The 27,517-nt window shown below is 41.5% G+C and overlaps 1 protein-coding gene and 1 long non-coding RNA gene across 3 annotated transcripts in view; one reads left to right on the forward strand and one right to left on the reverse strand.

The window, feature by feature from the left end:
* The window catches only part of TMEM278 (transmembrane protein 278), a 96,678-nt gene extending 79,514 nt beyond the window's left edge, over nt 1-17,164 (forward strand). Inside the window, exon 2 of the mRNA XM_075604795.1 lies at nt 13,664-17,164. Coding sequence (XP_075460910.1) covers nt 13,664-13,933 — 270 coding nt within the window. The 3' untranslated portion in view covers nt 13,934-17,164. The remainder of the gene's footprint in view (nt 1-13,663) is intronic.
* LOC142497261 (uncharacterized) lies at nt 9,903-27,108 on the reverse strand. 2 transcript variants are annotated; one of them, XR_012802216.1, is made up of 5 exons: nt 24,362-27,108; nt 13,567-13,842; nt 12,404-12,525; nt 11,879-11,979; nt 9,903-10,296 (listed from the first exon to the last, which is right to left on the reverse strand). It is a non-coding gene; the product is annotated as an uncharacterized LOC142497261 (long non-coding RNA). The 2 variants fall into 2 exon arrangements; XR_012802215.1 differs by having other exon boundaries at nt 24,304-27,108.
* Between the last annotated feature and the right edge of the window lie 409 nt (nt 27,109-27,517).

Genomic DNA, 27,517 nt, shown 5'->3' on the forward strand with positions numbered 1-27,517 from the left:
TTTGTTATATGTATTTTGTTATGCTTTGCTACAAGCAATATCACTATTAGTGACATTTGGCTAATAGGGCTGTTGTCAATTAATGTTGGTGGGGGAGTATTTGTTCGGGGTAGAGGGGGTGGGATATGAGGGTAGTTGCCCCAGGGAGGATGGTTATGCCTCCCAGGGGGCGAAGGGGCTAAGGTTAATGTCCTGGTTACCTTAGCGGTTAGTTGCATGGCAATTCTTTACTGCCCACTAAGATTGCCAAGGGGTGTGGGCAGTATAATTTTGTTTATATTAACCCCTTTGTAGCCCTTTTTGGTCAACTAGTCATGGAAACCCATGACAAGTTGACCAGTGGGCTACGGAAGGGTTAATGTGTTCTGGAATGTATTGTAATTACTATTTTATTATATCTTGCCTATGTATATAATGGCCAATATATTGGGCATTATATACATAGAAAAGACAGGGCTAACACCAGCCTGGACTAGGTGATACGTTTTTGCTGTTGTTTTTTTCAATAAGATTGAAGCAGGGGGCCTCCGGAGCTGAGCCCCATTAATCTCATTTCCGTAGGTGCTGCCGGTATCTCTCGGCAATTGAAATGTTCCGGTCATGGCTTCCTATTGGCCCACATGACATTTAAAGTGAAGAGAGATACTGGCACACCCTCCAGAGGTAGGTTTCTCAGGACGCAGGGAGCACACAGAGCTGAAATTAATGAGGCTCAGCTCCGGAGACCCCGGCTTAAAACTTTTTGTTTCTCAAACTATTTTTGATCAGTCCGTATTTTTTAATACCAAATCCATAGGCGTTTTTTGGTGGGGGAGGGGGATGGGTTTCGCCTGAATTATCCAGTAATTTCCAGGGAACGGATTTGGACTGTTCCGCCCGTCTCTACTAGCAGCATTTTACAAGGAGGCATTTTCTGTCGTTAATAACCCCTTTGCTGTCAGTTGGGAATGACATGCTGGGATATTTGAATCCTAAAGCATGGTGCATACTGAAGAAGAACAGCACATCTAGCGGAGTCTCTCACTCTCCTTCTTAGCCGCGGAGGATCTAGTAGTTGTACCCTCAGCCTCTTCTCACACACATTGGGAGTTGTGTACCAAATATCACAACTGCACTTTAGTCATTGTGAACACGTGTCTCTTAATGACCATGCATTTTCCACCACCCAGAAGAGCGTCAGTGTAGACAGAGGAAGGAGGACAATTTAAAGACACTCTCTGATGGAGGCACCATGATCACACATGGGATATCCTCTTTCCCTTACCCTGCATATGTACTGAGGTAATTTAGCTCCAAAAGGTACTCTTGATATTGTTGTTATTGGGCCTTGGTATATACTCTACCAGACTTATACAGTAGCTGGATTGATCCACTACAATATCTCCATGTCTCTCTTTCTCTCCCCCTCCCCCAATATGTCTCCCACCTCTCATGTCTCTCTTTCTCCCACCTCTCCATGTCTCTTTGTCACACACTCACACCCTCACACTCACACACTCACTTCATCACGCGGCATTCAGCAAGGCAAAGCCTGCGCTGCATGAACTATGCAGCACAGCACCACCTAAAGGCTGCAGGAGAAATTGCAGCTACAGACTGCTTTTCTCTCTGCTCCTGGCAAAATCGCCTCCGCCGCCTGCGCCCCCCTAAACAATTTTGCGACTCCTTGGGGGGGCGCGCCCCCAAGTTTGCGCACCGCTGCTGTAGCACATAAACTGTGTTTTTACTATATACAGTACAGTACTGTACTGTAGATATACAAAGAGCAGTACTACTGTACAACAGATACAATTGACAATTTGACATGCACGCATGCGCAGAAATGTGATGACACGCATATGCGTTTCAACAAGTTCCAATTTGACATACACGCATGTGGAGAAATGTGATGACATGCATACAGTATGCGTTTCAACATGTTCCAATTTAACATAAACGTGGATTATATATTTTACATTCGGAAGTAGAGCAAAGTTGTATTTTTGTATTATTTGTTTTAACTTTATTATCTTGTACAAATAAAACATTTAATTCGTTAAAAATACTTTTGTTGTGTGTTCATATTTAAAATCTTCTACAGTTCTAGAATTTTTGTATGGCTAAAAGCAAAGGAGCCTCAGAAAGAACTTCTTTCCCATGTTCTGTACTATATACAGTATGAACTCATATTTTCTCATCTTCAAATTACAATTACACACACTTGAAGTACTGTATGGGAATAAAAGACAGGTTGAATTGCAATTAGATTTTTTAAGATAACAACTCGCGATCGCCCACTTGAGTTTCTCAACGGTATTGCAGAAAACGCTATAATGCAATTTTCTGCATTCAATCAAAACACTAGTAAAGTCGCGTTTTAACGCGGGAAATTTTCAAGAAATCTCGAATCAATACAGGGTGTGCAAAGGAATACAACTCGTGAAATGATTGGATAACGGCCGCTGCATCTGTAGTACATCAACAAATCAAGTTGATAAAAAAGTGGAGTACCTCCTCTATCCATGTCTCTTTTAGAATGCTTAAGTGCAGAAGATTTATCCATGGACAATTTTTCACTCATCCACATTAGGGCAATAAAATAAACATTAAACAACACATAATCTGTACCTAGACATACAGTATATAGTTTATTTGATTAAATGCCGTTGTGGGCTCATGTATTTAGGCAAAACCACTAGAGAATAGGGAATTAAGAATTCGCTTTATAGAACACAAAAGTACAATTCAAAATGGCACAAACTCAACAGTACTTATTCACCACTGTGAAACACACGCGCACAGTGTCTCAATTAAGAGTAATGGGAATAGAACAAATTGCTAAATCCACAGGAAGAACAGATAGTCACTTTATTACTTAGATGTGAGGCAAAATGGATTTTCAAAACTGTTTCACCACATGGTTTAAATTATTTTTACATTTAAATTGCTTTCTAGATTCACAAGAAAATAGACATATTTCTGTTTTTATTCTTTTTCCTCTCTAACAGCGAGTCCCTTCACCCCAAAACAATAAAATTACTTGGAAGATTATTTTAGGTTAAAAATATTTTCAGTGCCCTGCTGACGTTCTCAGAACGTGGTGCCTTTTTTGTGTGGTTACTACAGGAGGTCACGTTCACCACACTTTGGAAGCAATGAACATGATCTGAATGGAAGAGGGAGTCCCTGATCTTCCTTTCATGTCATCAAGCGATGTGCCGTGACCAGCGATCACTTGGCATTGGTCCCAGAAGTCCAGTTGCAACTCTTCTAGCATTGGAAAAGGTTTAAGGTCGTAGGATCACACAGAATGAGTGTCCGTACCTGTGATAAAGGGAGCTGTCATTATATATGTTGTAATATGATTGCCAATGCAGACATGCATTTAGGGTTTTGGAGGTTCCAATAGCCAACAGAGGAGCAGTTTTCTGGCAATCCGCTGAACTGTAACATACTGTGGTGCATATTCAAGGATGTTTCTTAGGCAGTTGCAGAGTACCCCCAATTATACAAAACCTCCAGCAGAAAACCAGGGCGTTTTACTGAAGAATGTTTTGTGTTGTATTGTTCTGGGAAACCCACTAGTTCTGGGGTTGCCAACTCCAGTCCTCAAGGGCCACCAACAGGTCAGTTTTTCCAAATATCCCTGCTTCAGCGCAGGTGGCACAATCAGTGGACCAGTCATTATGACTGAGCCACTGATTGAGCTACCTGTGCTGAAGCAGGGATATCCCGAAAACCTGACAGGTCGGTGGCCCTTGATGACTGAAGTTGGTTATCCCTGCACTAGTTTATAATATGAAAAAACGTGTTTAGTTTAGATAGCTGCTTTAGATAATGGGTGTTTAACATAAATAAAAGAAAAACAACTTGTTCACTGAATACATGTATTGCTGAATGGGTTAATAACCCAGAATACAATGGCAATCAAGTGCACAATATCCCTCCTGTACCTAATGGCCCTTCTAATGGAGGAAATAGGATATGAACTCTGTTGCTATGGAAGCCATATCCAGAGGCATTGAAATGGATTAACTCTTTCAGCTCGCTATAGACCTGCCAAACTCTACTTTTCAAAAAGGGTAATCTCATCTTTGGTAGAGCAGCTGGTTGGGCATCTCCAAGCAATCAGTGGGTAATTTTTAATGATTAAAACCTCAAATCAGCATTTTCCTGCCAGTACCTCAATGAAATATCCCAGGGCACAATACAGCTGCTAAGCAGCCATAGCCTGTTTTTCTCTTATCAGAGGGGAGCTTTTCAATAATGTGAGTGATAATACTGTACTTTCAGAAGTTAATTTGTATTTCCAACCCCAATCTCTGTCTCTCTCCACACACTTTAGCATGTATTAAATGCATGAGCACGAGTGATGTGCGGAGGGTATTAAGAAGTAATTATTAGAAGAAATGGTTGGTTATGTTTTTATTATTTCCCAGAAGTCACGGAGACCTTAAAATACCGCCACCTTTTTCAGTTTTTCTTTTGCAGCTATTTATGTAACTCATTCATTTTAGTTTGGATGCAATACATTCCCATTGCTTTGTGGTGCGTTACAAGTCTCTCTAGCTGCAACCAGGGCCGTTTTAAGACCTTCGTAGGCTCTAGGCACTTTTATTTCTAGAGGCCTGTGTGTCCGATATTTTTACTCATTTTTATGCTAATTTCATTGTTTGCTTGTTTCTTTCGATACTAGCGATATTTGGCATCGATACTTTTGTTTCAATATTTAAAGGTATCAATACTTCGAAGGCATTTTAAATTAAAATTTGCTGTTTTCTCTTATTTTGTGATTTTTTTTTGTTTAGGTATTTTTCAAAGTGAAATATTGTAGGCCCTAAAAGGTTCGTAGGCCCTAGGCACTGTGCCTAGTTGGCCTAATGTATAAAGCGGCCCTGGCTGCAACAGTACAGTATCAATGTCTTCTGTTAACCCTTTCTTTCAGGGGTGAGGAGGGGGTTCTCCTGATATGGGACTGGAACTGTTCTACCCAAGGTTATTCTATCGTTCTGTAGTAAAGTGGTATTTTGCCATTTGCCAAGATGGCTGCTTTCAGCTTCCTGCTGGCTTTCCAATCTAACGTGTAACTGCTTAAGTACTTGTTATTAATTGGCTGGCAGCTTCCTGAAAGTGACCATTTTAAACTCACAAAAATGCTAGCGCACATAGGAAGTATTACTGAAGTTAAGAGAGTACCACCCCTGCTGAAGGTAGTCTGATCCATACAAGGTAACATTTTTCAGTGGCATAATGACATACCTAGAACATCATGGGGGGAATATTCCCGAGGCTGATCAGGCAGAGCGCTTCTATGGAGCGGCCTGCTCTTTCGAAATGGGAGTGAAGCCCTCTCTACTTTCATTTGCGTCAGTCGGGAATGATGACAGTCGTGATCGCTCGGCTAAAATGGAAACAGTTTAAATTAGTGGCTTATGGGCGTTGTGTTACTTTAGGGAGGCAAAAAAGTGACAAACTATACTTGCATTAAGAGAAGAGGTTAAGAGAACAGCTTTAGCTTTTGCTGGCCTGTGCATTGGAATGGGATTTAGTCCATATTTACTAAACTCTGGTTTTCCATAAACACGTTCTGGCACTGGATAGCACCTCGCTTGAATGGCCTGTAAGGTTTGTTCCGGCATTGGAAGGTGTCATGGAATAGAACTGCGTTGTAAATGTAATCCCTTTTATCGTAGTCTATGAGGTGGAGCCTGAGTCCATACAATGTTAGTTACCCCCATACGTGCGTGGGGCAGTAACAAGGGGACAACACAGCAGGATATATGTAACAGTTTTATGAATAGAAGGAATAGGTAGAAGACACAGGTTATCAGTAACCCTGTGGTCCTTATGACTAGGATCACTGTATACAATATACAACAGAACTACTAAAATCCCAGTATAACACAACGCTGCGCATGTGTGTGTGTTAGAATCACTGTATCAGGCCTCACTGTAGGGCCACAGACAGATTTACTGGGGCCCAGGACTAAACTTACGTCGCCCCCCCCCCCCCCACACACTCCATTTCGCGCCCCTCCTCCCCATGTTGGTGGTCTTGCGAGCCATCCTCCCATTTCACACCTCATGAGCCCCCTCTATTCCCCCCCTCTTCCCATGTATTTCTCTCCATCTCACTCCCTCTTCCTCACTCACCCCCTCTCATTCTCCCCCTCCATCAATTACCCAACTCTCACTCAATCCCCCTCGCCTTGCATATATTTCTCTCCCGTGTCTCACTCTTACACCCTCTTTTCCTCACTCACTCCATCCCTCAACCCGACTCTCCTCTCACTCACCCCCACCTTTCATCAATTACCCCACTCTCACTCAATCCCCCCATCAAAATACATAAAAAAATACATCCACCCCTCTGCAATGTATAATAAAAAATACACCCACCCCCTCCCCAATACATGATAAAAATACAACCCCCCCTCCACAATACATGATAAAAATTACACCCCCCGCAATATATGATAAAAATACACCCCCGCAATACATGATAAAAATACACCCCCCCTCCACAATACATAATAAAAAATACACCCCCCCTGCAATACATGATAAAAATACACCCCCCCCTCCACAATACATAATAAAAAATACACCCCCCCTGCAATACATGATAAAAATACACCCCCCCCACAATACATAATAAAAAATACACCCCCCTGCAATACATGATAAAAAATACACACACCTCCCCAATACATAATAAAAACACAGCCCCCCTCTCAATACATAATAAAATGCACCCACCCCCCAATACATAATACAAAATACACCCCCTCCCCAAATACATATTTTAAAAAACAGACTTACCTTGGGGATGGTCTCAGGCCGAGCGAGGGTTGCGGGGGGCCAGGCTGGCGTTGCCGCTGGACCTGGTTCTCCCCCAACTGCAAACTTCTCCCTCACTCTGTCCCACACCGAGCTTCTGACGTCAGTGCACACCATGACTCCTCTCATGCCAGCGCGTGCCGGAAGATGGGCCAAGCATACTTCCAGTGCACTGATGTCAGAGAGGCCTGTTACGCTCCAGAATCAGAAGCTTGGCGTGGGACAGAGTGTGAGAAGCCTGCAGCTGGGGAGAGCCAGGGCCTGGTGACTACACCATCTGGCCGGTCCCCCAGCAACCACCAGGCCTGGGACACTTGTCCTGGCTGTTCCCCGTCGGTGGCCCTGCCTCCCAGTCCTGGGTGATCAGGCCGTGCTGTGTGATACCAGTATCACGTTGGAGCTCATAGATTGAAATGTCAGTTGCAGACCTGTACTTCCCAATGATTTATAATGTGGTACCACTTTCCTCTAACTCTGCGGGGGATCCCCTCCCTCAACCGTCGGTCTCCAGCTCTGCTTCTCTGCAGCTGGGCTCATTCACTGATCAGCTCTCCTACTCCCACGTGGGACACATGCAGGAGGCTCTGGACACAGCCTCACATCCTCAGCTCCATGCAGCTCTGATCTGTCATGGAAGCCCCCAGCCCCTAAAGCTCACTCCCCCTCATAGTTCCTCCTCCTTCACCAGCCTCCTTATTGGCTTAGCATAGTCATATGTCCATGGAGAGGAACCTGCTAGGGGGTAGTGTTCTGGTTTGGAGGGGGGACATAGAGGTTACATAAATATTGGCCTTAATCTTCTTAATCTGCTGTTTGCCTCTCACACATTGGATAGATTTATTAAAGATAATGGCAGTTAACGAGTGATACTTGTGTGATCACGGTTATCAAAAGTTAATAAATCTCCCACACTGTGTTACAAAGTTTTGTAAGCTTCTCTGTTGGAGAAGAGATTTACATTTTGGATCCATCCTCCATACTACAAAGGGAAGCCCCATTCTTCTAAAACTCCAAATCCCATGTTAAAATTAATACTATCTGACAGATTATCTTCCGGTGAATGTGATTATGATCCAAAGTGAGATAATTTAGCTTCATAGCAACACTGTAGGGAAGTTACAGTGGCACTTAGGTGTCTAAGTGACACAAACATTTCAGCACTGCGACTATTTGACCAATTGTAACGTGATCACATGATTATGACCAACTCACTAACATCAAGTATGAGAGGAAGTATTCCTTCTCTAGCCTCTTCTTGACCAGCGTGACAGCCTCTGTGACACTCAACAGGATCATCATTTGTGCACACTTAAGGTTACATATTTACTCTGAGAGAGGTTAGTGATGCGTTGTAAAGAACAATTTAAAATAGCTATTAAAGTTCTGAAAACAAGATACTGTACATTATTAGAAAGTTATGTTATAGTTAAGTTAAAGTTAAGTTAAGGCTAATTGTGATATAACAAATTATCTTTAGAATAATTTTTCAAAAGTTAGTCGGATTACAAGCCATATTTGAAAAAGAACTGTGTATCCTTGTTAAAGCATTTTACCATTTCTTTGTTCCAACGTTAATTGAACTACACATTAGTAAATAAAACGGGAGTACCTTTGAGTATAATCACACCTTGACCACTGTAGGAGATAAAGCTATATAAGGACTTATAATGCATTATAAAACAGAAAGGACCCCATGACCCTGCAGTCTGAGCTGATCAGATGTAGCACTGTGGGCACACGTTTCAGGCACAAAACTGATTTTTCCTCTTGCAACACTTTCATCTTCCGTGCTTTTAGACGTAATGACTAAACCACAGCGCGGCAAAATCTGACTCCGCCACCTTCCCAAAAACACAGTCATCTGTAGCAATTACATTAAATTTGTGCTGGAGTCTCTTTTACCGAATGGGAGAAAAGGACCATAACTTCTCGGAAACGCCCAAAATCTTTCCTGTCGTGGCCTGAAGAAACGATTAATGTTACTGAAGTGCCTTCCACCTTTACATATTTCTAATTCCACAATTCCCGTCCCCTAGCATTTCATACCTATGGATTAAGCTCTTAATTTAATGTTTGTACATAATGATAAAAACATTAACATCGCCCCCAGATCTATGAAAAACGCTTGGAAAAAATATAACTTAACCTTGCAATCGCTTTACAAATGTTTCTGAAACACAAGAAAGCAAAGTAAGACTGCGCACTCTCGCTTAGCTTTTTTATTACTCCACTGGGCACAGTTATAGGAGATGTATTAGTCCTGAAGAAGTGTACGTTTGTTGCAGGGTGTGATTCTGTCTAATGGACACAGTGCATCTGAAAAAGATGCTGGCGGGGTATCACAACCTTGCGTATAACTGCGTCTTAAAGAACTCTCAATGGCTTTTATTTTTAATTGAATAAAATGGATTGTACTTAATAGAAGTGGAAAGATGACAGGAGAGAGCATCCAAGGTGGATCTTGGAAAAATAGATGCCTTAATGATGAGATAATATTGTTTATTTTCATCTGCAAGTATTCACTTCATCAAGGCCAGTGACTGTTTTTAACCCCTTCGGACTATAATGCATTGCAAATTAGCTGTGGGCATTTCTGGCACTGAATGTGTTAAAGTCTTATAGTTTGTAGAAGATCTGACCGATTATGCCAGGGTCGATGTAGGCAACACCTGTTACAAGGTCTTGGTCCACATTCACTATAGGATACTACTATTAAGCACACCCTAGCTCCCATTCAAATAAATGGTAGTTAGGATGTGCTCAGTACCCTTTTGAGCAGTGCTTTTTATACTTTTTTCTCGTAACTCAGTACAAGAATCACATTTTTGAACGTGACCCAAGAAAACATTATGCCCCCCACCTCTGTCTCCCTCACCCCACACCTCTCCTCCCCCCACTCAATAACCCTCCCCAATACACAACCCCATGCCCCATACACACAGTCGCTTCCCCTCCCCAATACACATAGCCCCCAGACACATAATAACCCCTCCACACACATAATATCACCAATACACATAATACACATAATCCCCTTACCTCCCCCAATACACATACCCCCCCTCCCATGAACATCACACACACACACACACACACACACACACACACACACACACACACACACACACACACACACCTTACCTTGGTGGAGGCCCAGTTCCGCAGACAGATGCGGAAGTTGGCTTGTGGGGGCCTACGCAGCATGGGAGAGAGGACTGGGTGGCAACAGGCCCAGCAGCCAGGCGCGGCTGTTGTGCCCGACCTCTGGCCAGGCCCAACTTATACGGTGGGCCACAGTCGCCAGTATCCGCCCCCCCCCCCCCCCTGTCGGCGTCTCTGCTCACACTGCTAACATAGTATTACAATAAACCCATGCAGTACTTTAGCCCTAAATGTGCTTCATTGCTGCTGATTACATAATGTTAGTGGGGGTGTCATTTTCTGTGTCGCTGCATCCAGGCTCAGATCTGTCATTACCTATTAATGACAAAGATACGTGACATTCACAGATTAGAGGAGTAACTGACCATCATATCCATGTTCCCAGCAACAAATTTTCCCTGACTGAAGGTTATAAAAGTGAATATTTATGCACAGAAGGACACTTTAAACATTTATACCAGGATGGAGGGATGTGACTACATTTAAGTAGTGGCTGCCTTTCAGTGTTGTGAGTATATTGACATAATAAAAAGTGACTGACTTTCCTCTACATGACAGTAAGATGTATTTTGTTTAAATTTGCTCAGGGCCATGATTTGATATAATGATTAATACAAAATAAAATTTATGTGGGAAGGTTTCAGCACGTATCAAAATTCAGTTTCTTCAAGTTATAATAATTAGTAACTAGTACAGTACATTCGGACAAGCTAGCAGAATAATACTTAAACCAGTTGAACCAAGCGTAAAGCCAAATACACCTCCCAAACTTTAATCCATTTGCTGCCAGAGGGGGAGGCAGCGCAGTGCGCTGGCAGCAACCTGGTTAACTAGAGGGAAGAAGACGTGTACATTTTGTATCTGCGAGATTCACAACTTTAACCAATCAGGGGCATAGTCACAATGGGGAGGCTTACTGAATGTCAAGTGGATTGAAATGACTGAGAGGATGTAAGGGTAACTTAAAGATTATGTGGTATTGGCCACAGCTCACAGCTGAAAAAGTATTGCAGTTGAAAAGCTACGGTAGCACAGTTCCAACCTTGTTTCTCAGTTGAGAGGTACTGGTCACTGCCACTGCCAACAATCTAATACTGCCTCCAAAAGTCTATATGCTTGGGCAATATGATATGACCCTTCAGCCATTTTGGTTGTGTGTGTAATCAGTGTTTCTGATTGTGTCATTTCTGTAGACTTGCTACATGATGCACACCACTGGTTGGGAAATCCAACCGCAATGGTCAGTTAATATGTTCTTTGTTATGGGGATGAACATGTAACAAAGAGTCTCTATGAATTATCATTACAATGTGTTACAATATTACTGCCAATGCAGAAATACAGTTGGGAGTTGGTTGGCCTCAGGCATTGCAAGGTTTCCAGGGGAATAATAACACCCACATAAATAATAAAGCATAAGCTTACAATTTCAGTAGTATGTAACAGTATGTGAACATGTGTGGATCTGTGTGTAAATTGTACATGTTAGTGTGCATGTGCAAATCTGTATATATGAATACAGGGAATGTGTTAAGTGTCTGTTGTATTTTGAGTAGAGACAAAGATTACTCCGGTTTTGCACCTGCATTTTCTTTCTGAAGGTAACAGAATATTTTCTGTGAGAGAACTAGTGTTCTTTTTCCCCAGTGTAAAAGGATAATAACTTTGATAAATTCCTGCTATTAGGTCTCTTTGATGTGGCTGTCGGTAACAGAAGGAAAGAGGTGGTACAAGCAGTGAATGGATACACTGGAGACTGAACAGCTGCTTCTCCTTCCTTTCACATTGTTTGGAAACAAAAAATTCCCTAGCAATTAATCTGACAATAAATTGTCACTCTGGGAAAGGGCAGGAAAAGCAGAGAAAAACGTGTTTGTTATAGTTCAAAACAGCTGACCTTTAGTAGCGGTAACAGAGACTTTGGATATTGAAGCTTTGCTGGATTCGTAATTTCTCGCATGACTGCATGCAACACTTGCTTAGCTGCCTCGCTCTCAGCTATGAGAGAGAAGGAGAGAGGCTTTCATTTGTATCTTGTAGCTACTGACCTTGGAAAATATCCTGCATCAGGGTCACAGCCATTCACAGATCCGTCCCCTGCATCAACATATATAGAATACATTACATGATAGTGTGATAACAAAGGCAGTTTGTGGGTTGGGATTGAGCAGCAAAACATAGCCTCTCAGAAATGTCATTCTGTTTTTTTAATAGCAGGTTAAATCCAGTAATTATAAAGGAAAAAGTAAAGAGAATTCTTTCTGTTTGTAAAATTCAGTCCTCAAGGTCAGTGTTGCAGAAGACAAGGCAACGACACGTGGATTAACTGAGAAGGCTGGTTGATTCGCTTTTGAATAAACCAGGAACATAAAGGAGCTTAATTCAGCGTAAAAATGTCACAACACAGTACATTAGAACAGACCTGTTCAACAGTTCAAAGTGCGAGGTTCCCGTTCCTCAGGGAGGGCCATCCAGGGTCTTGGTGCTTTAGCTCAGCCACAAGGGTCTCACTGGTTCGGCATTCTCCCTATGACTTTGACAGCCCTGAAACAGTGACAAATCTGGTGTTTTAAACCCCTTAGGCTTCGATTATAGTGCAGGCGCGCATGCGTGACTGAGTGCATGGAGTCACGCGCGCCTGTCACCCGAGCGATCCCTGCACTCTGATGGGGAGGCGACGGGGTGGCGTGGACGTGACATCACCAGGCTGGTTTACCCTCATTGGCTGAACCGCTCATGTGACGCGGCCATCACACGAAAAAACAAAATAGTTTGTTTCTTCAAAATTCTGCCGCACCATCACACCTCCTCACGCGCACTATGACCCGGCCCGATAGAGCTGCTGTATTTTGTTTGCGCTGCACACGTCATCGTATGCGCCATCACGCGCTCTATTATTACGACCTTACTAAGGCAGCTGGGGCCTGGTTACTTTTCCATCATCTCTCAAGCTGGGATTTAACCATGTCCCTGCTGGACGGCAGACGTAAACATAAGACTGCCATGCATAACATTAATTTGGAGGCTTCCCCCTGTAACAGTCAGCTGCAGTGTTTTCAGTAAAGATCATATAGAGAGATTTATGCTTACACCACACTTTATACATCATACACTGAAAGATCATGATCTTTGCAGTACACTGCAACTCTGCATACACTATTTTATTTAGAACTGTGCTCCCTTATTCTACACTCAAACAGAACTAAACTACAGGGTTTCAAGTATATTGTAAAAATTTGCTGTGGATTGTAGGAGGGTGCATTTTAATCATAATGAGTGAGGACATTGGAGTATACAAGAATGGTGTGAAGACATGTTATTAAGCATTTAGCAACCGCAAAACGCAAATGACATTTCCTCTCAGCCCAGTATTTCAACATAAATATTTAGATAACCATCAAAGCCTGTAAAGAAAGTAGCACATTATAGAATGTTGGTACCCCATTTCCTCAATCAGGACCTGCTTAGCACTTTTACTTTGCAGTGATTTTTTGATGGCCCATAAAGACACAATGAAGGTTGGTCATTAAACTGCAATAGTGTCGATAGGGGCACTATTGAACGGAAAATTCAGTGAGAACTTACTTTTGCTTATGAATCCACTGTATCTGTGTCTATGTGGCACTAGCTTTGCATGAACACTGGTGGGATCCTGATTTCTTTCTATCTGTTTGTGGCACAGGTTCTTCACTCTGATGCCTCTTACTGCAGGACCCTCCTGGACGACAACAGCTCCTCTGCTCTCATCATCCTGGGCTTCGTTATGATGTCTCCGCTTATTGTGCTGGCCATGGCTGTGTATTGTGGCCTTGCTCGGCGACTGCGACTCTTCATGTGCTTTCAGCCATACACCCGGGCACTCTATAAGGGGGTGAGATGGAGGTGGTATGAGGAGGGTGGTGTATGTGGCTGTGCCAGGGAATGGAACAGTCATGTCAAAGCCTGGGTATAAATCAGACTGAAAACCATACATCGTTCCCATTTGGTCTACACACGATGCCCCATTGGAAGAGCTCCACCCTTGGTAATAAGCGCATATGAATAAAATCAGGACTCCTGCTACCACGGTTGGTATAACCCAGAAACAGAACTGTTACTTGTTGGTAAACCTGCCTCACCTTCTTAATAATCTACAGATTCTGTGTTTATATATATATGTTGTATATTCGTTGGAATAAAAAAACCTATTCATTGACACATTGACACAGAGACCACTGATAGGGACCACTTCATGAGATAAATTCAAACAGGAATCGCTGAAGTGTGACTGCATATAAATAACATACAGTTGTAGCTAGACTTACTGTCTCCAGTGCTGAGGCCGCAAAAATGAAAGTCTGTGGTGCCAAAGACAGTGTCTGCCACGGTGGTCCTGCCGGGTGCATTCTTCTAAATGGGACCCCTGCAGCATTAATTTTCTGGTGCCGTGACTACTGCAGACGTGGCACTGAAGACAGTTAGGTTAGCTACATCTGTACACACTGAATTAACATTGCATTATCCAGATGTCTACATTGCACAAACACTTCATGTTATCATAACACAATACATAATCACAGCAGCATTTGATCCTCACATTCCACAGCATGCAGTGTGTACTATAGTTTATCTTACTACATACTGCATCAGAAATGCTTACCATTTAATACACATTGCATTAGTATTGTTAATCATTCATAATGTACATAGTACAACTCAACCCCCTTATAACGCTATGCTTGGGGTCCAAAAATCACATCGTGGTATAAGCGGATCGCGGTAGAAATAATGTACAATTGGATGTATTGTACAATAAAATACGTAAGATACCAGTAATCGTGTTGTAAAATATTCATAAATACGAAAATTGGGAGCCACCCTTGCATCGTGTTCTAAGCGGATTCGTGTTGTAACGGATCGCGTTATAACGGGGTTGAGCTGTAGTTCCACATTTGTATGCATTTGTCCAGTCTTCTAGGCTTTGCATTAAATAGTAATGTACGCATCATTAGTACTGGAATATGCCACAGTGCACACTGAATGGACTGGATTAAAAATTACACTACACAGCTACATTTTATCTACAGTATAGCATTATAAATGTATTCAGTAAGCAACATTACACCAGCACTTGTCTGTCCCATACATCAGCACTGTAATAGTGAAAGTGAAGACACAATAAGTTGTGTGAGTTGACATGGTACGATTCTCTATCAACAATACAGGAATGTGATTACATTACTATTCCCATTCTCACAGCGCTGAACAGAACAGCAATACTTTTCAAGCTAGGCCTCTTTTAAATGTAGCATTGTGCTTGTAATTCAAGGTCTACAATGCATTGTACTAGTAACTCTTTGTATCAGTCAACCTTGTATTTCAATCAAACACATACAGTACACCTGCACAAAAAAATGTTCTTGGTAACACCATCTCCTGAACCAGAAAGTTGTCATCCTCTGTTATTTACTGCTTCATACCTCAAACACTCCCCAGTAGGAATTATTTTTAATGCGTTGTATAAAAATGGAAGGAGCAGTGATAAGCACTGCATTTATCAAATAATTGGAGTAATTAAAATTAAAATAATCTCAGCAAAAAACAAACAAAAAACAATTATGAATGTATTTATTGCCAATTCCAGTTTTGCTGTCAGTTTTCACACTGCAGTGGTGTGAAAAAGAAAGTACACCCTCTTTGAATTCTATGGTTTTACATATCAGGACATAATAACAATCATCTGTTCCTTAGCAGGTCTAAAAATTAGGTAAATACAACCTCAGATGAACAACAACACATGACATATTACACCGTGTCATGATTTATTTAACAAAATTAAAGCCAAAATGGAGAAGCCATGTGTGAAAAACCAAGTACACCCTTACTGCTTCCATAGGAATTAAGATGCCAAGTAGCAGACAGGTGCTGCTAATCAAATGCCCTTGATTAATTGATCATCAGCAAGTGTGACCACCTCTATAAAAGCCAAAGTTTTAGCTGTTTGCTGGTCTGGATCATTCAGGTGTGTGTTAAAACAATGTCAAGGAGGAAAGACATCAGCAATGATCTTAGAGAAACAATTGTTGCTGCCCATCAATCTGGGAAGGGTTCTAAAGGCCATTTCCATTTCCAAACAAGTCCATCATTCTACAGTGAGAAAGATTATTCAAAAGTGGAAAACATTCAAGACAGTTGCCAATCTTCCCAGGAGTGGACATCCCAGCAAATTCACCCCAGGGTCAGACCGTGCAATGCTCAGAGAAATTGCAAAATACCCAAGAGTTACATCTCAGACTCTACAGGTCTCAGTTAGCATGTTAAATGTTAAAGTTCATGACAGTACAATTAGAAAAAGACTGAAAATGTATGGTTTGTTTGGAAGGTTGCCAGGAGAAAGCATCTTCTATCTAAAAAGAACATGGCAGCACGGTTTGCAAAGTTGCATCTGAACAAACCACAAGACTTCTGGAACAATGTCCTTTGGACAGACGAGACCAAAGTGGAGATGTTTGGCTATAAAGCACAGCGCAACATTTGGCAAAAACCAAACACAGCATATCAGCACAAACACCTCATACCAACTGTCAAGCACGGTGGTGGTGGGGTGATGATTTGGGCTTGCTTTTGCAGCCACGGTACCTGGGAACCTTGCAGTCATTGAGTCGACCATGAACTCCTCTGTATACCAAAGTATTCTAGAGTCAAATGTGAGGCCATCTGTCCGACAGCTAAAGCTTGGCCGAAATTGGGTCATGCAACAGGACAATGATCCTAAGCACACCAGCAAATCTACAACAGAATGGCTGAAAAAGAAAAGAATCAAGGTATTGCAATGGCCCAGTCAAAGTCCAGACTTCAACCCGATTGAAATGCTGTGGCGGGACCTTAAGAGAGCTGTGCAAAAACAAATGCCCACAAACCTCAATGAACTGAAGCAACGTTGTAAAGAAGAGTAGGCCAAAATTCATCCACAACAATGTGAGAGACTGATAAAGTCATACAGAAAATGATTACTTCAAGTTATTGCTGCTAAAGGTGGTTCTACAAGCTATTGAATCATAAGGTGTACTTAGTTTTTCACACCTGCTAAGGAACAGATGATTGTTATTATGTCCTGATATGTAAAACCATGGGAGGGAGAGAGGGAGAGAGGGAGAGAGGGAGAGAGGGAGAGAGGGAGAGAGGGAGAGAGGGAGAGAGGGAGAGAGGGAGAGAGGGAGAGAGGGAGAGAGGGAGAGAGGGAGAGAGGGAGAGAGGGAGAGAGGGAGAGAGGGAGAGAGAGAGAACACGTTACCATCCAGCAGGGTAGCAGAACAGCAAATACAAGCAGCACTCAGAGGTCAGTGTACAAAGAATTGTATTGTAACAGACACAAAAATCCGACGTTTCGATCCCAAAGACCAGATCCAGCAAATATATACTGTCAAAATATTGTCTGCGATACTTTATGTAAAAGAAGACTATTTCATTAACAAACGTTGAACTTCGTTTGCATTTATTCCTGACCTGTTTATGCCTTTCTACAGACCTGTGCAAAAGGGGACTGCCATCGCTTAAACCAAGATGTTTAATAGCTTTAAAGGAGCAATTCATGCATTTCTTTAATTATATATATATATATTAACATAGGTTTGAAGCAGGGGGTCTTTGGAGCTCAAGCCCATTTATTTCAGCTTCAGGGACCCCCTGCTTCCCGAGATACTTACCTTCAAAGGGGGTGCAGGTATCTCAGCAAAGTCTAAAGTTCTCGCATCCCACGGGCCAACAGGAAGCTGACCCTGATGACATCAAGTCTTCCTATTGGCCCGCAGGACGCGGGAGATTTGAAACTCCACCGTCACATGAATCCTGCTAGCCGAGTGGAGCTGCTACTGGCACCCCCTATTGAGCTAAGTATCTCGGGAAGCTGGGTGTCCCCGGAGATTAAATTAATGGCGTTCATCTCCGGAGACCCCCAGCTTCAATTTTATGTAATAATAAAAAAAGAATTGCAAAAAAAAAAAACCTGTTAGTTTGGTTTCCCTCTTTACACTCCTCTAGCATTCCTAACACCTTTTATTGCTCTGCTGGAATTGTTTGTCTGTGGGGAATTTTGTGGAGCTCAGAAAAGTGGATAAGCAGCTAAAACAGTTATCAGTGGAGTTTTATTCAGCATTTAGCAGTGCCATGGAAACAACGATAGTCAGGCTAAAGAACCAGCTTCTAAACCGCAAATCCCATCAATCTAAAAAATGTAATAGTTATAGGACAATACTGTACTGACTTCAGATTTTCATGTCTACATACTACATGACAACATTATTGTGAAAACAATTAATACAAAATGTGGAATTGAAAAACGTGCACCTTACTTCTTTTAATCTCTGCAGCTTTGCAATTAGTGCTGCATGTTTCTGCTTTTAAATGTAATATAAAGCTGTTCCCTAAAAATAGCTATATTCCTTAAGAGTAATTGCATCTTTAAGAAAATAGTCAGTACTTCTGACAATGAAATATTGCACCCAATTCTTTCTTTCTTTGTTGTTGCTTGCTTCTCAATGCGGTACACAGAATTTTATAGGTTCAGTGAATCACTTCCCTGAACATCTTACAATTTGATTAAAGGGACTTACACTAGTAAGGTGACCACACAGTCATGAGTAGCAAGACGCAGGCACCAAACAGGCCAACATGTGAAAACTCTTCTCTTGAAATTTGAGGTTGAGGGAGACAAAGGAGATCTTCAGTTAGATTAATAATATTATTATTGGGTTTATTGTTCTCCTTTTGTGAGGAAAGCAGAAATATAATAAAGTTAAAGTGTTTATCAAGGAGTCTTACTGTTAAGTAGGCAGAGTTTGATAGTAACGCAGATTCTGGTTCCAGAGGTGGGTTTTTGTGCAAACACTGTTTTAATACTGCTGGACCAATCCTTCACCCTGTAGCTGATCCTGAATAAACAAGCAGTTAATCCATTTGTGGTGTGACTGAAACACCAGCAACACTTTGGTTTAGCCTGCTGGACATTAAGGCAGTCAAGGGGTTAGGTTTTTTTAAGGTGTCACATGATGTGTGCAATGTCAATAAAAGTTGACGACATTGATGGATATTTCATTAGGGGCAAACTGTGGTGCATTATTGTCTCAAAACTGAGAGAGGAGAGCGTTAACATTGTGAGCTCTGTGTGTAAATATAACCAATGTATCGTCTCCTCTCTTTATGAACATTGTGAATTTAATGTGCTGTAATAAAATGAGTGTAATCATAAAAGCTGCCATTAACTGATAACGGTTTTACAGTATGTATTTTTTCGCACAATGTTCCACCCTATGCACATCTTACCTCTCCTTTGTTTATATTCACTGACTTGACATTTTAAACTTCATGAACATCGTAAAGTTGACCAGAATTGGATCAAAGATGCTGCTTTTTCCCCCTTATATAGGGGCACTGGCTGCGCATACAAAGTAAAAACCATAGCCAACACCAACTAGGATAGTAGCGTGCCACCACCCACCTATGGCATTGCCTAAGAGCACACAAACATTTCGGGGAACTAAACTCTCACAAATGAGCTATGATCACTAGCAAGACTAACCAGGGCAGAAAATCCCCTAAAATGTAAAAACAGGATTATGCATGGTGTATAGCCTCCCCACAAATCAGAACTATAAAACCAGCCCAGCAAAAGAGCTGATGAACAAAAGGTTTAACAGTGGGAGGTACGCTACTAAAAACATAACATATAGCCAATACAGAGAAACAAAAGCCTAAATCTAAGACTAAGCCAGGGAAACATATATTTTGTATTTTATTTATAAAATGTTTTAGCAGGAAGTAATACATTGAGAGTTACCTCTCAATATAATAGCCTAAAACTTACAGAAAAGTCTGGCTCAATGAAGCTTGGTGCCTCCTGCCAGTGGTTATAGGTCAGTGGGGTTGCAGAAAGGGAAGTCCTTGGAGCAGGGAGAACGTGTCCATCGTTGCAGGGAGAACGTGTCCATCGTTGCAGGGAGAACGTGTCCATCGTTGCAGGGAGGGAATCCAGTTTCCAAGTATTCGAGGTTCAGTGATTAACAGCTCAAAGGATAGGATTGTAGCAGCGCTAGACTACTACAACAGGCAAATCTGAAGATAGTGAACCTAGCTATTCACTATGGCCAGCTTCTGGTCAATTTACCCACTTGTGGAAATATCTGTTATCTCACCGACTATCAGTCCACTTACCTTTTTCCACAGAGAGTGCTACATATAGGATCTTTTCAGGTTCCTGTTGGAACCTACCTTGTTAAACAAACCCAGTAGAAAGAATCCAGCATTATTGTGGGTTTAGTGATAAAAAGTGCATATTTACATAGGTCACTATGGTTACACTAAGCACACGAGAGTGCTTGCCTTTTTCTACTAGCTACACATCTGGATCTCTTGAGCTTTCCTAAGCACCTGTGGCAGTATACCAAAGTATTGCATGAGTACTCCTTCTCCAGTACACTAGTTATACCCAGTACAGTCCTTTGACATGCAAATGGATAGAGCTAATAATCTAGCCCATTGGGTGGTGGATTGTAAATTCTCCAGCCAGTGAGTCTGGGGTTTGACCGGGCAGTCAACCAGTGAGCGTTCCTGCAGACTAATCAGAAGCACTGGGAACAGACCAATCAAAAGCATATGCGGTGATACAGTGCAAGACAAAGTGGCATCAGCCTCTTGACAGCTGAGGGTCTGATACAGGAAAGGAACTGACAGGGATAAACTGTCAAAAAGATCCCTTGAGGGTATGAATGGTATTTTACAAATTACGGTAAGCTAAGACAATGCAGCGTGGAAGACAGTAATACAAGGCCATTCGGGATAACACAGTACAGAATGCACAAAAAGAGCTAAACACTTGTGCATACAGGAATACAAATGACCAAAGTGGGCTGGTACATTGTAGGAAAAGTAAAATAGGGAAAGGGAACATTCAGTACACTGGACACAGAATACTATATTCACCTCACAATATAATCCAATAAGTGGCAAAGTCAGGCCAAAATGGGATACCTGAGATATTACCAGGGGAAAAGGGATTCCATAATGTATATTACAAGGAAAATAGGGGGTTGACCTGATGGTGAGGGAGCAGAAGGCTGGGCTCCTCCTTTATTCATGGAGTCCCACTGTCTCCCTGTGTTACAGTCTCCTTAAAGTTGGGCAAGTTGTAGAGGAAAGTGGTAAAGGTAAGTGGTCTGGAATGGACAGGTGATTGCCCCCCAGTGTGTTTTCCTTTGTGTATGTGTAACTTGCCCCTCAGACAAAGATGTTTCCTCTTTATAGTGATTAAAAGAGAAGATTAAAATGAATCAGAACATATCAGAGTTTGGCTAAAAGCCTCATTAAAGTCATACATTTCAGGGTCACCGAGGAGAGCTGAGCTTCTGTATCTAAGTTACTTTAAGGAATAAGGAATCAAAAAAGTGAGAAACAGGAGAGGTGGAGACTGTGCTCAGAATTCTTTTTAGGACCCAGGTTCTAAGTAAACCGTATGATCTCACTACAAGCACAAGGCACTGAAAGGACCTCCCAGGACCCAGGAGGGAAGTTCATCAGTACTGTACCTAACTGAACTCCCACGTGTACATAAAGAGTTGCAATATGTATTTGTAAAGATGATGACTAGAGCTGTAATAGCTGAAATAAATTCATGATTTAGTCCCACAACTAGAAGGGACATTGGATTTGATTTGCTTATTATCCCCAATGCCCTTTAAATGAATTACATACTTTTACGCCTTCCCCGAAATTCAGAACCAGGGCATCTAGACCAAATCCACTACCTGAATTTTCACAGAGGTGCAGCATAAATCTACAATATAGGGTCATTTCAGCCATGCACATATTGGATACCTCTTGGTATGTTCTGATCTGTGGAGTAGCGAGAGTAAGAAAAGGAAGAATTTTCTCCCAGAGCTTCTTTCTGTGTTCTGACACATTGTACTTGAGTTCTGCATTTAGACTCAAACATACCATGTGTTCAGCCCTGTTCTATACAAATTAGTAGAAATGGCCATTGCCATGAGAAATCGTTGGACGAACTGAACCAAAGCAGCCGAACCATTGGACACTCCACATGGCATAATAAAAACCTTTTTGGGTGAAAGTGCTCCACTCATCATTTCTTTTTTTTCCATCTGATCTTCTGGATTATAGCAGGGGGTCCCCAGAGATGTGAGCACTGGTCAGATAAGTTGCAGCATTAGTACTTCCATATCTATTCTAGTGCACAGGTTTGCTCAACTTTTGCATATAGCTAGACTTACCAATCAGAAGCCATTTACTTAAAGAGTTAAAGAAGAAACTAAAGTGAATGAGATTTAGAGGAAAGACAGAAAACGGTGGCGGAAACTTGAAAGATGTTCTCATCTTCTGTGTCATGGGAACAGCTAAAATAGCCTTAGTGTCTGTTTTTTTTTTTTTTTAAACATAAAATACATAAATATGCAGTGATGTCAAAATAAAAATAAACATTTATTGGGAGAGTACAACACTAATGTATTTTGTTTGTCTTATGGTACATCTGATCTGTCTGTACGTTTACCTAATGAAGCTTTGCCATCTGTGTTATGCTGTTTTATGCTGTTATGCTGTTTTATGCATTTACTCTAATTTACCCATTTGTGTCATTGGCCATGAAATATGTTAAACCCACCTAGTTCTCACTTAGCAAAATAGTAACAATACACAATTTAACATTGTAATGGTAGCACACTGCCCATAATGTTACTGTTGTGTCATAAGAACATATCAAAGACCTAGATGCTCTGATATATTTAGTTATATGGTAAACCATACCCTGATGTGCCAGCGTAAGGAGGGAAAAATGAGAGCAGTGTATCTTGATCCTTAAAAAAAATAATAATAATAATAATAATAATTCAAAATGCTTCACTTCTAGTATGAATTTAACTGCAAAAATGGAATTTCCTAAACATAATAGATAACGGTGATGGCAAAGGGTTAAGAGACCGCTAAAATAAATGTTAAACCCGGTCTCTGGTCCCTACCGTCCTTCCCTGGTTCATCTGGCCACCAGACCCCTGGGTAGCCCCTTGCATTCTATGTAAAAGTATATGCTTTATTCCTGTGTGTCAAAATGTATGCAAAGTATAAAAATGTGCTTAGTGTAACAGAAAGTCAAAGTCTCTGGACATACACATACAGGGCTGAGAAACTCTGTGTGCTGCCTGCATGTCCAGAGAAGATGACTGCTGCTCGGTTTGGAGGGGGAGGGGCAGGGGACAAAGGAGATGATGGTCAAGGGAGAAGATTGGGCTGGGGGGGCATCCATCTGAAGAATGGAGCCATTTGCTGCCTTCCCAGCCAGAGCGGTTCCAGCCCAGCAGGAGATATCCTGTCGACCAGGGGAAGCCATTGCCGAGTCCCTCCAGTAAGTGTTGTGCTCATTGGCCCATTTGAACTTCCCTCCACAAAGCCATTAAACTCTGGAAATCCGGCTCTAGCCCTGATTGGTCCAGGCAGGTGAGCCCTCGCTACTGATTGGTCAGTGAGCTTATCAGGGGTTCGCCAGCCTCTCTACCATGCTTTCCTATGGGGGAAGATAGAAAAAGGGAACCCAATCAGCGCTCCACAACTCACTTGAATCATCTCATGCAGGTGATCTAAGTGGTCTGCTCCGAGGCTGTGCCGGAGACACCCGAAGGGGGATTGGAGAGCCCTAGAAAGCGGGAAATTGGAGCTTGCTTTGTGTTATGGGACTGTAGGGAGATTTAAAAGTGCTTTGCTGCGACTTGCACCAGAGAGGTTTGGACGGTCCTTACCTCATCAGAGTGTAGAATCAGGCCCTGGGAAAGCTTTTAATGTGGCGCTCAGCACCTAGCCAGCTAGGAATTCCCCCTTATTCCCCATTTTTTGTGAGTATAACTCTGATTGTGTGTTTTGTGCTGTGCTTGCTGGCTCCGGCTAGAATAAAACTTATGTATTCAATTGCTTTGCCCTGTCTGGTGCTGTGCTAGCTGGGCTAAATTCTGGTCTACCTTGACAATAACCTCCCCGATAAAATGATTGAGATCACTGTGTAATCCTCAAAAGCATGTATTTATATATCTTAAAAGAGTAATAAGTGCACAACCATATAAAGTGCTAAAATTGGTGTGAAAGTGCACTAAAATTTATATAGGTGATAACAAATAAACAAATTATACGTGAACTGGTATTGGAGCGTCTGCAGCTGAATAAGGGGTGGCTCGGCACCACCAGGAGCTAGAACAGGTAAAACGAAAAGAAAACAGCGCACAACGCTCATAGTGAAGTATATCAAAGGTAAAAATGTGTTAAATATCCAAGGATAAGTAATGTGCATACATCAGGGAAATATTAAAACAGCATTTCATGGGACAAATTACCCATACGCCACACCGACATGAAGATCTGGACAGTCACGGATCATCAGCCATCTGGCTCCACAGGTAAGGACAATTCGCCGGTCACCACAGTGACAAGGCTAGTCCACAAGTGGGGTACGGTGAGGGCAGCAAATCAAGTCCCAAGTTTCAACGTCCCCCAGATACAAGCTCGATCAGTCTCAGTGCATCTCCACTGCAGCTACTTACTCCACGTGTGTCTCTGTGGCTTCCGTCGGTGCTCGAGTGACGTCACTGGAGGGCGTTGCACCAAAATGACTGATCTGCAAGTGGGAGCGGGTTGAAGTAGCAAGGCCTCAGGGGACTAAGCAAACACTCAGTATACGGGAGAAAATGTAAATTTCAATGTGTTTCAAGGCTTTAAGTGCCTCTTCATCAGGGAAAAAATACAATAATGAACATAGCTGGTATATACCCCATCCTGCCCCGATTGGTCACACAATTTGGGTAACTCTCCAATCGGAGCTGGTGTGGGCGGGGATACACAGGCTGTATTTACAAAGATCATTTAAATTGCAAAACTTTAATAATAAAAAAAAATCATCTGTATAAACATGAACTAAAATAATTATGGATAATATATAAGCAATATAGTAGCTGGGAAAACAAAAATATTGTATTAGTGAAAACACATAATATTATTCCACAAATTATATATGTGGACAAATAAGAGCACACATATAGATGTTGTGTAACCCAGCTTAAAAGAAACAAATCTAAAAATAAGATAAGGTAAAAATCAAGCACAAGAAATAACAACGGATATCTCATAGGAATTACATGGGGACAATCTAAATGAACAGAGACAAATCGAAGAATTAATATAAAGACCAAATATCAATGTCTTCGTTCAGGCCTTTTGTGGTTAATGTGTCCAACCTGTGTATCCAAAATGTCTCTTGGACGGAGAGGCTTTTAACCCTGTCTCCACCTCTCCTACTTCGTGGAACAGACTGGATTCCTTTAAAAGTTAAAGAGGAAGGGTCATTGTTGTGATATAGAGCATAGTGTCGTGATAGACTATGTTTAAGATATCCATTTTTAATATTTCGAACATGTTCTTGAATGCGCACTTTTAAATTGCGTTTTGTGCGGCCCACATATTGTGAGCCGCAAGGGCATTCAATCAAATAAACGACGTGATCTGAATTACAATAGATAAAATCTTTCATATCGAATTTTTCATTTGTGTAGTTAAATTTAAAAGATTTCTTTACTGGGTGGAAAAACTTACAAACAGAACATTTTCCGCAACTGTAGTTGCCTACAGGTTTATTTTGCAACCAAATATTATTATTTTTATTTATATTTCTATCTGTGGAATTTATAATGTTACCTACAGTATGTCACTTGGGGCCAAAATATCTTTTAGATTCCTAGACTTCCGATAGATAAATCTACATACATACAGCATTATGTCATTAAAATGTAATGAATTCATTCCAATGAATAATTTTTCATACTTTCTGCTGTGTTGTGTGTTGTGTGTTTTATTCACAGTAACACTGTAATGGAGACAGTAAGTTAGGTGCTGCTGTTGTTTATAGTATATGAGCCAGATCTTGTCACCATGGATGGTAATAGAATTATTTGCCTGTTGAGTCACATTTATTCTGAATGTCACCAACATACCGTCACCATCAGTTAATTAACAGTACATTTCCTTATAATGCATTGTCAGGGGATTTCAGTGTTACGAAATATAACGCACACAGCATTCTAAGGCAACTCAATGTTCTCAAGCTTTTAATTGCACACTAACTGCTTGAGTACATTTGTACTGATTTTGACGTCCCTTTGTAGATTAAAGAACATTAAAGCTTATCAAGTGTCATAAATTTACATTGCGTAATGAGATACGCTTTAATAAACAGTAAATAGCCTGAGGTGGGTAAAACAAACTAGGTATCTTTGGTCTGAGTTATTGTTATGTTACTATGTACAGTACAATATACTGCCAACTTACATCAGAACTTGTTTTTTTATGTTCATTAGGATTTCTCACTTACCTATTGTGAAGACATTGATCATGAGAGCGAGGCATAGCAGCAATTAAGATATATAAATCAAAAAGAAAACAGCGCACAACGCTCATAGTGAAGTATATCAAAGGTAAAAATGTGTTAAATATCCAAGGATAAGTAATGTGCGTACATCAGGAAAATATTAAAACAGCATTTCATGGGACAAATTACCCATACGCCACACTGACATGAAGATCTGGACAGTCACGGATCATCAGCCATCTGGCTCCACAGGTAAGGACAATTCGTCGGTCACCACAGTGACAAGGCTAGTCCACAAGTGGGGTGCGGTGAGGGCAGCAATCAAGTCCCAAGTTTCAGAATCCCCCAGAGACAAGCTCGATCAGTCTCAGTGCATCTCCACCGCAGCTACTGACTCCACGTGTGTCTCTGTGGCTTCCGTCGGTGCTCGAGTGACGTCACTGGAGGGTGTCGCACCAAAATGACGGATCCGCAAGGGGGAGCGGGGTGAGGTAGCAAGGGCTCAGGGGACTAAGCAAACACTCAGTATACAGGAGAAAATGTAAATTCCAACACGTTTTAATGCTCTAAGTGCTTTCACCAGGGAATAAAAACAATAATGAACATAGCTGGTATATACCCCCACCCTGTCCCGATTGATCACACAATTTGGGTAACTCTCCAATCGGAGCTGGTGTGGGCAGGGATACACGGACTGTATTTACAACGATCATTTGAATTAAAAAACTTTAATAATAAAAAAAAATCATCTGTATAAACATGAACTAAAATAATTATGCATAATATATAAGCAATATAGTAGCTGGGAAAACAAAAAAATTGTACATAACTCCTTCTTTTCGTATCTTTTGGTCTGTTTTTGTCCTTCAGCCACAGTATGGACCGTGCTGTACAATACATCCAAAAAACTAATACTGAACGTACTCCTCCTAAGCGCTCTCCTTCACTAGTTATATAAAACTAGCTGAGAGACCCGGCGTTGCCCGGGATGTAAATGCGTAATAGGTCGTATTATTTATAAATGGTGGAACAATAGGTGACTATTTGTTGGAAAGGTTGGATAATAATGTTGAAAAGAAAGATGGAAGAAAATGTAATACGATGTTGTATAAAAATGGTTTATTGTAAACACACCACAGTACAATGTAT

Source organism: Ascaphus truei, chromosome 6 (genome assembly GCF_040206685.1).
Source record: "Ascaphus truei isolate aAscTru1 chromosome 6, aAscTru1.hap1, whole genome shotgun sequence".
Classification (NCBI taxonomy): Eukaryota; Metazoa; Chordata; class Amphibia; order Anura; family Ascaphidae; genus Ascaphus; species Ascaphus truei.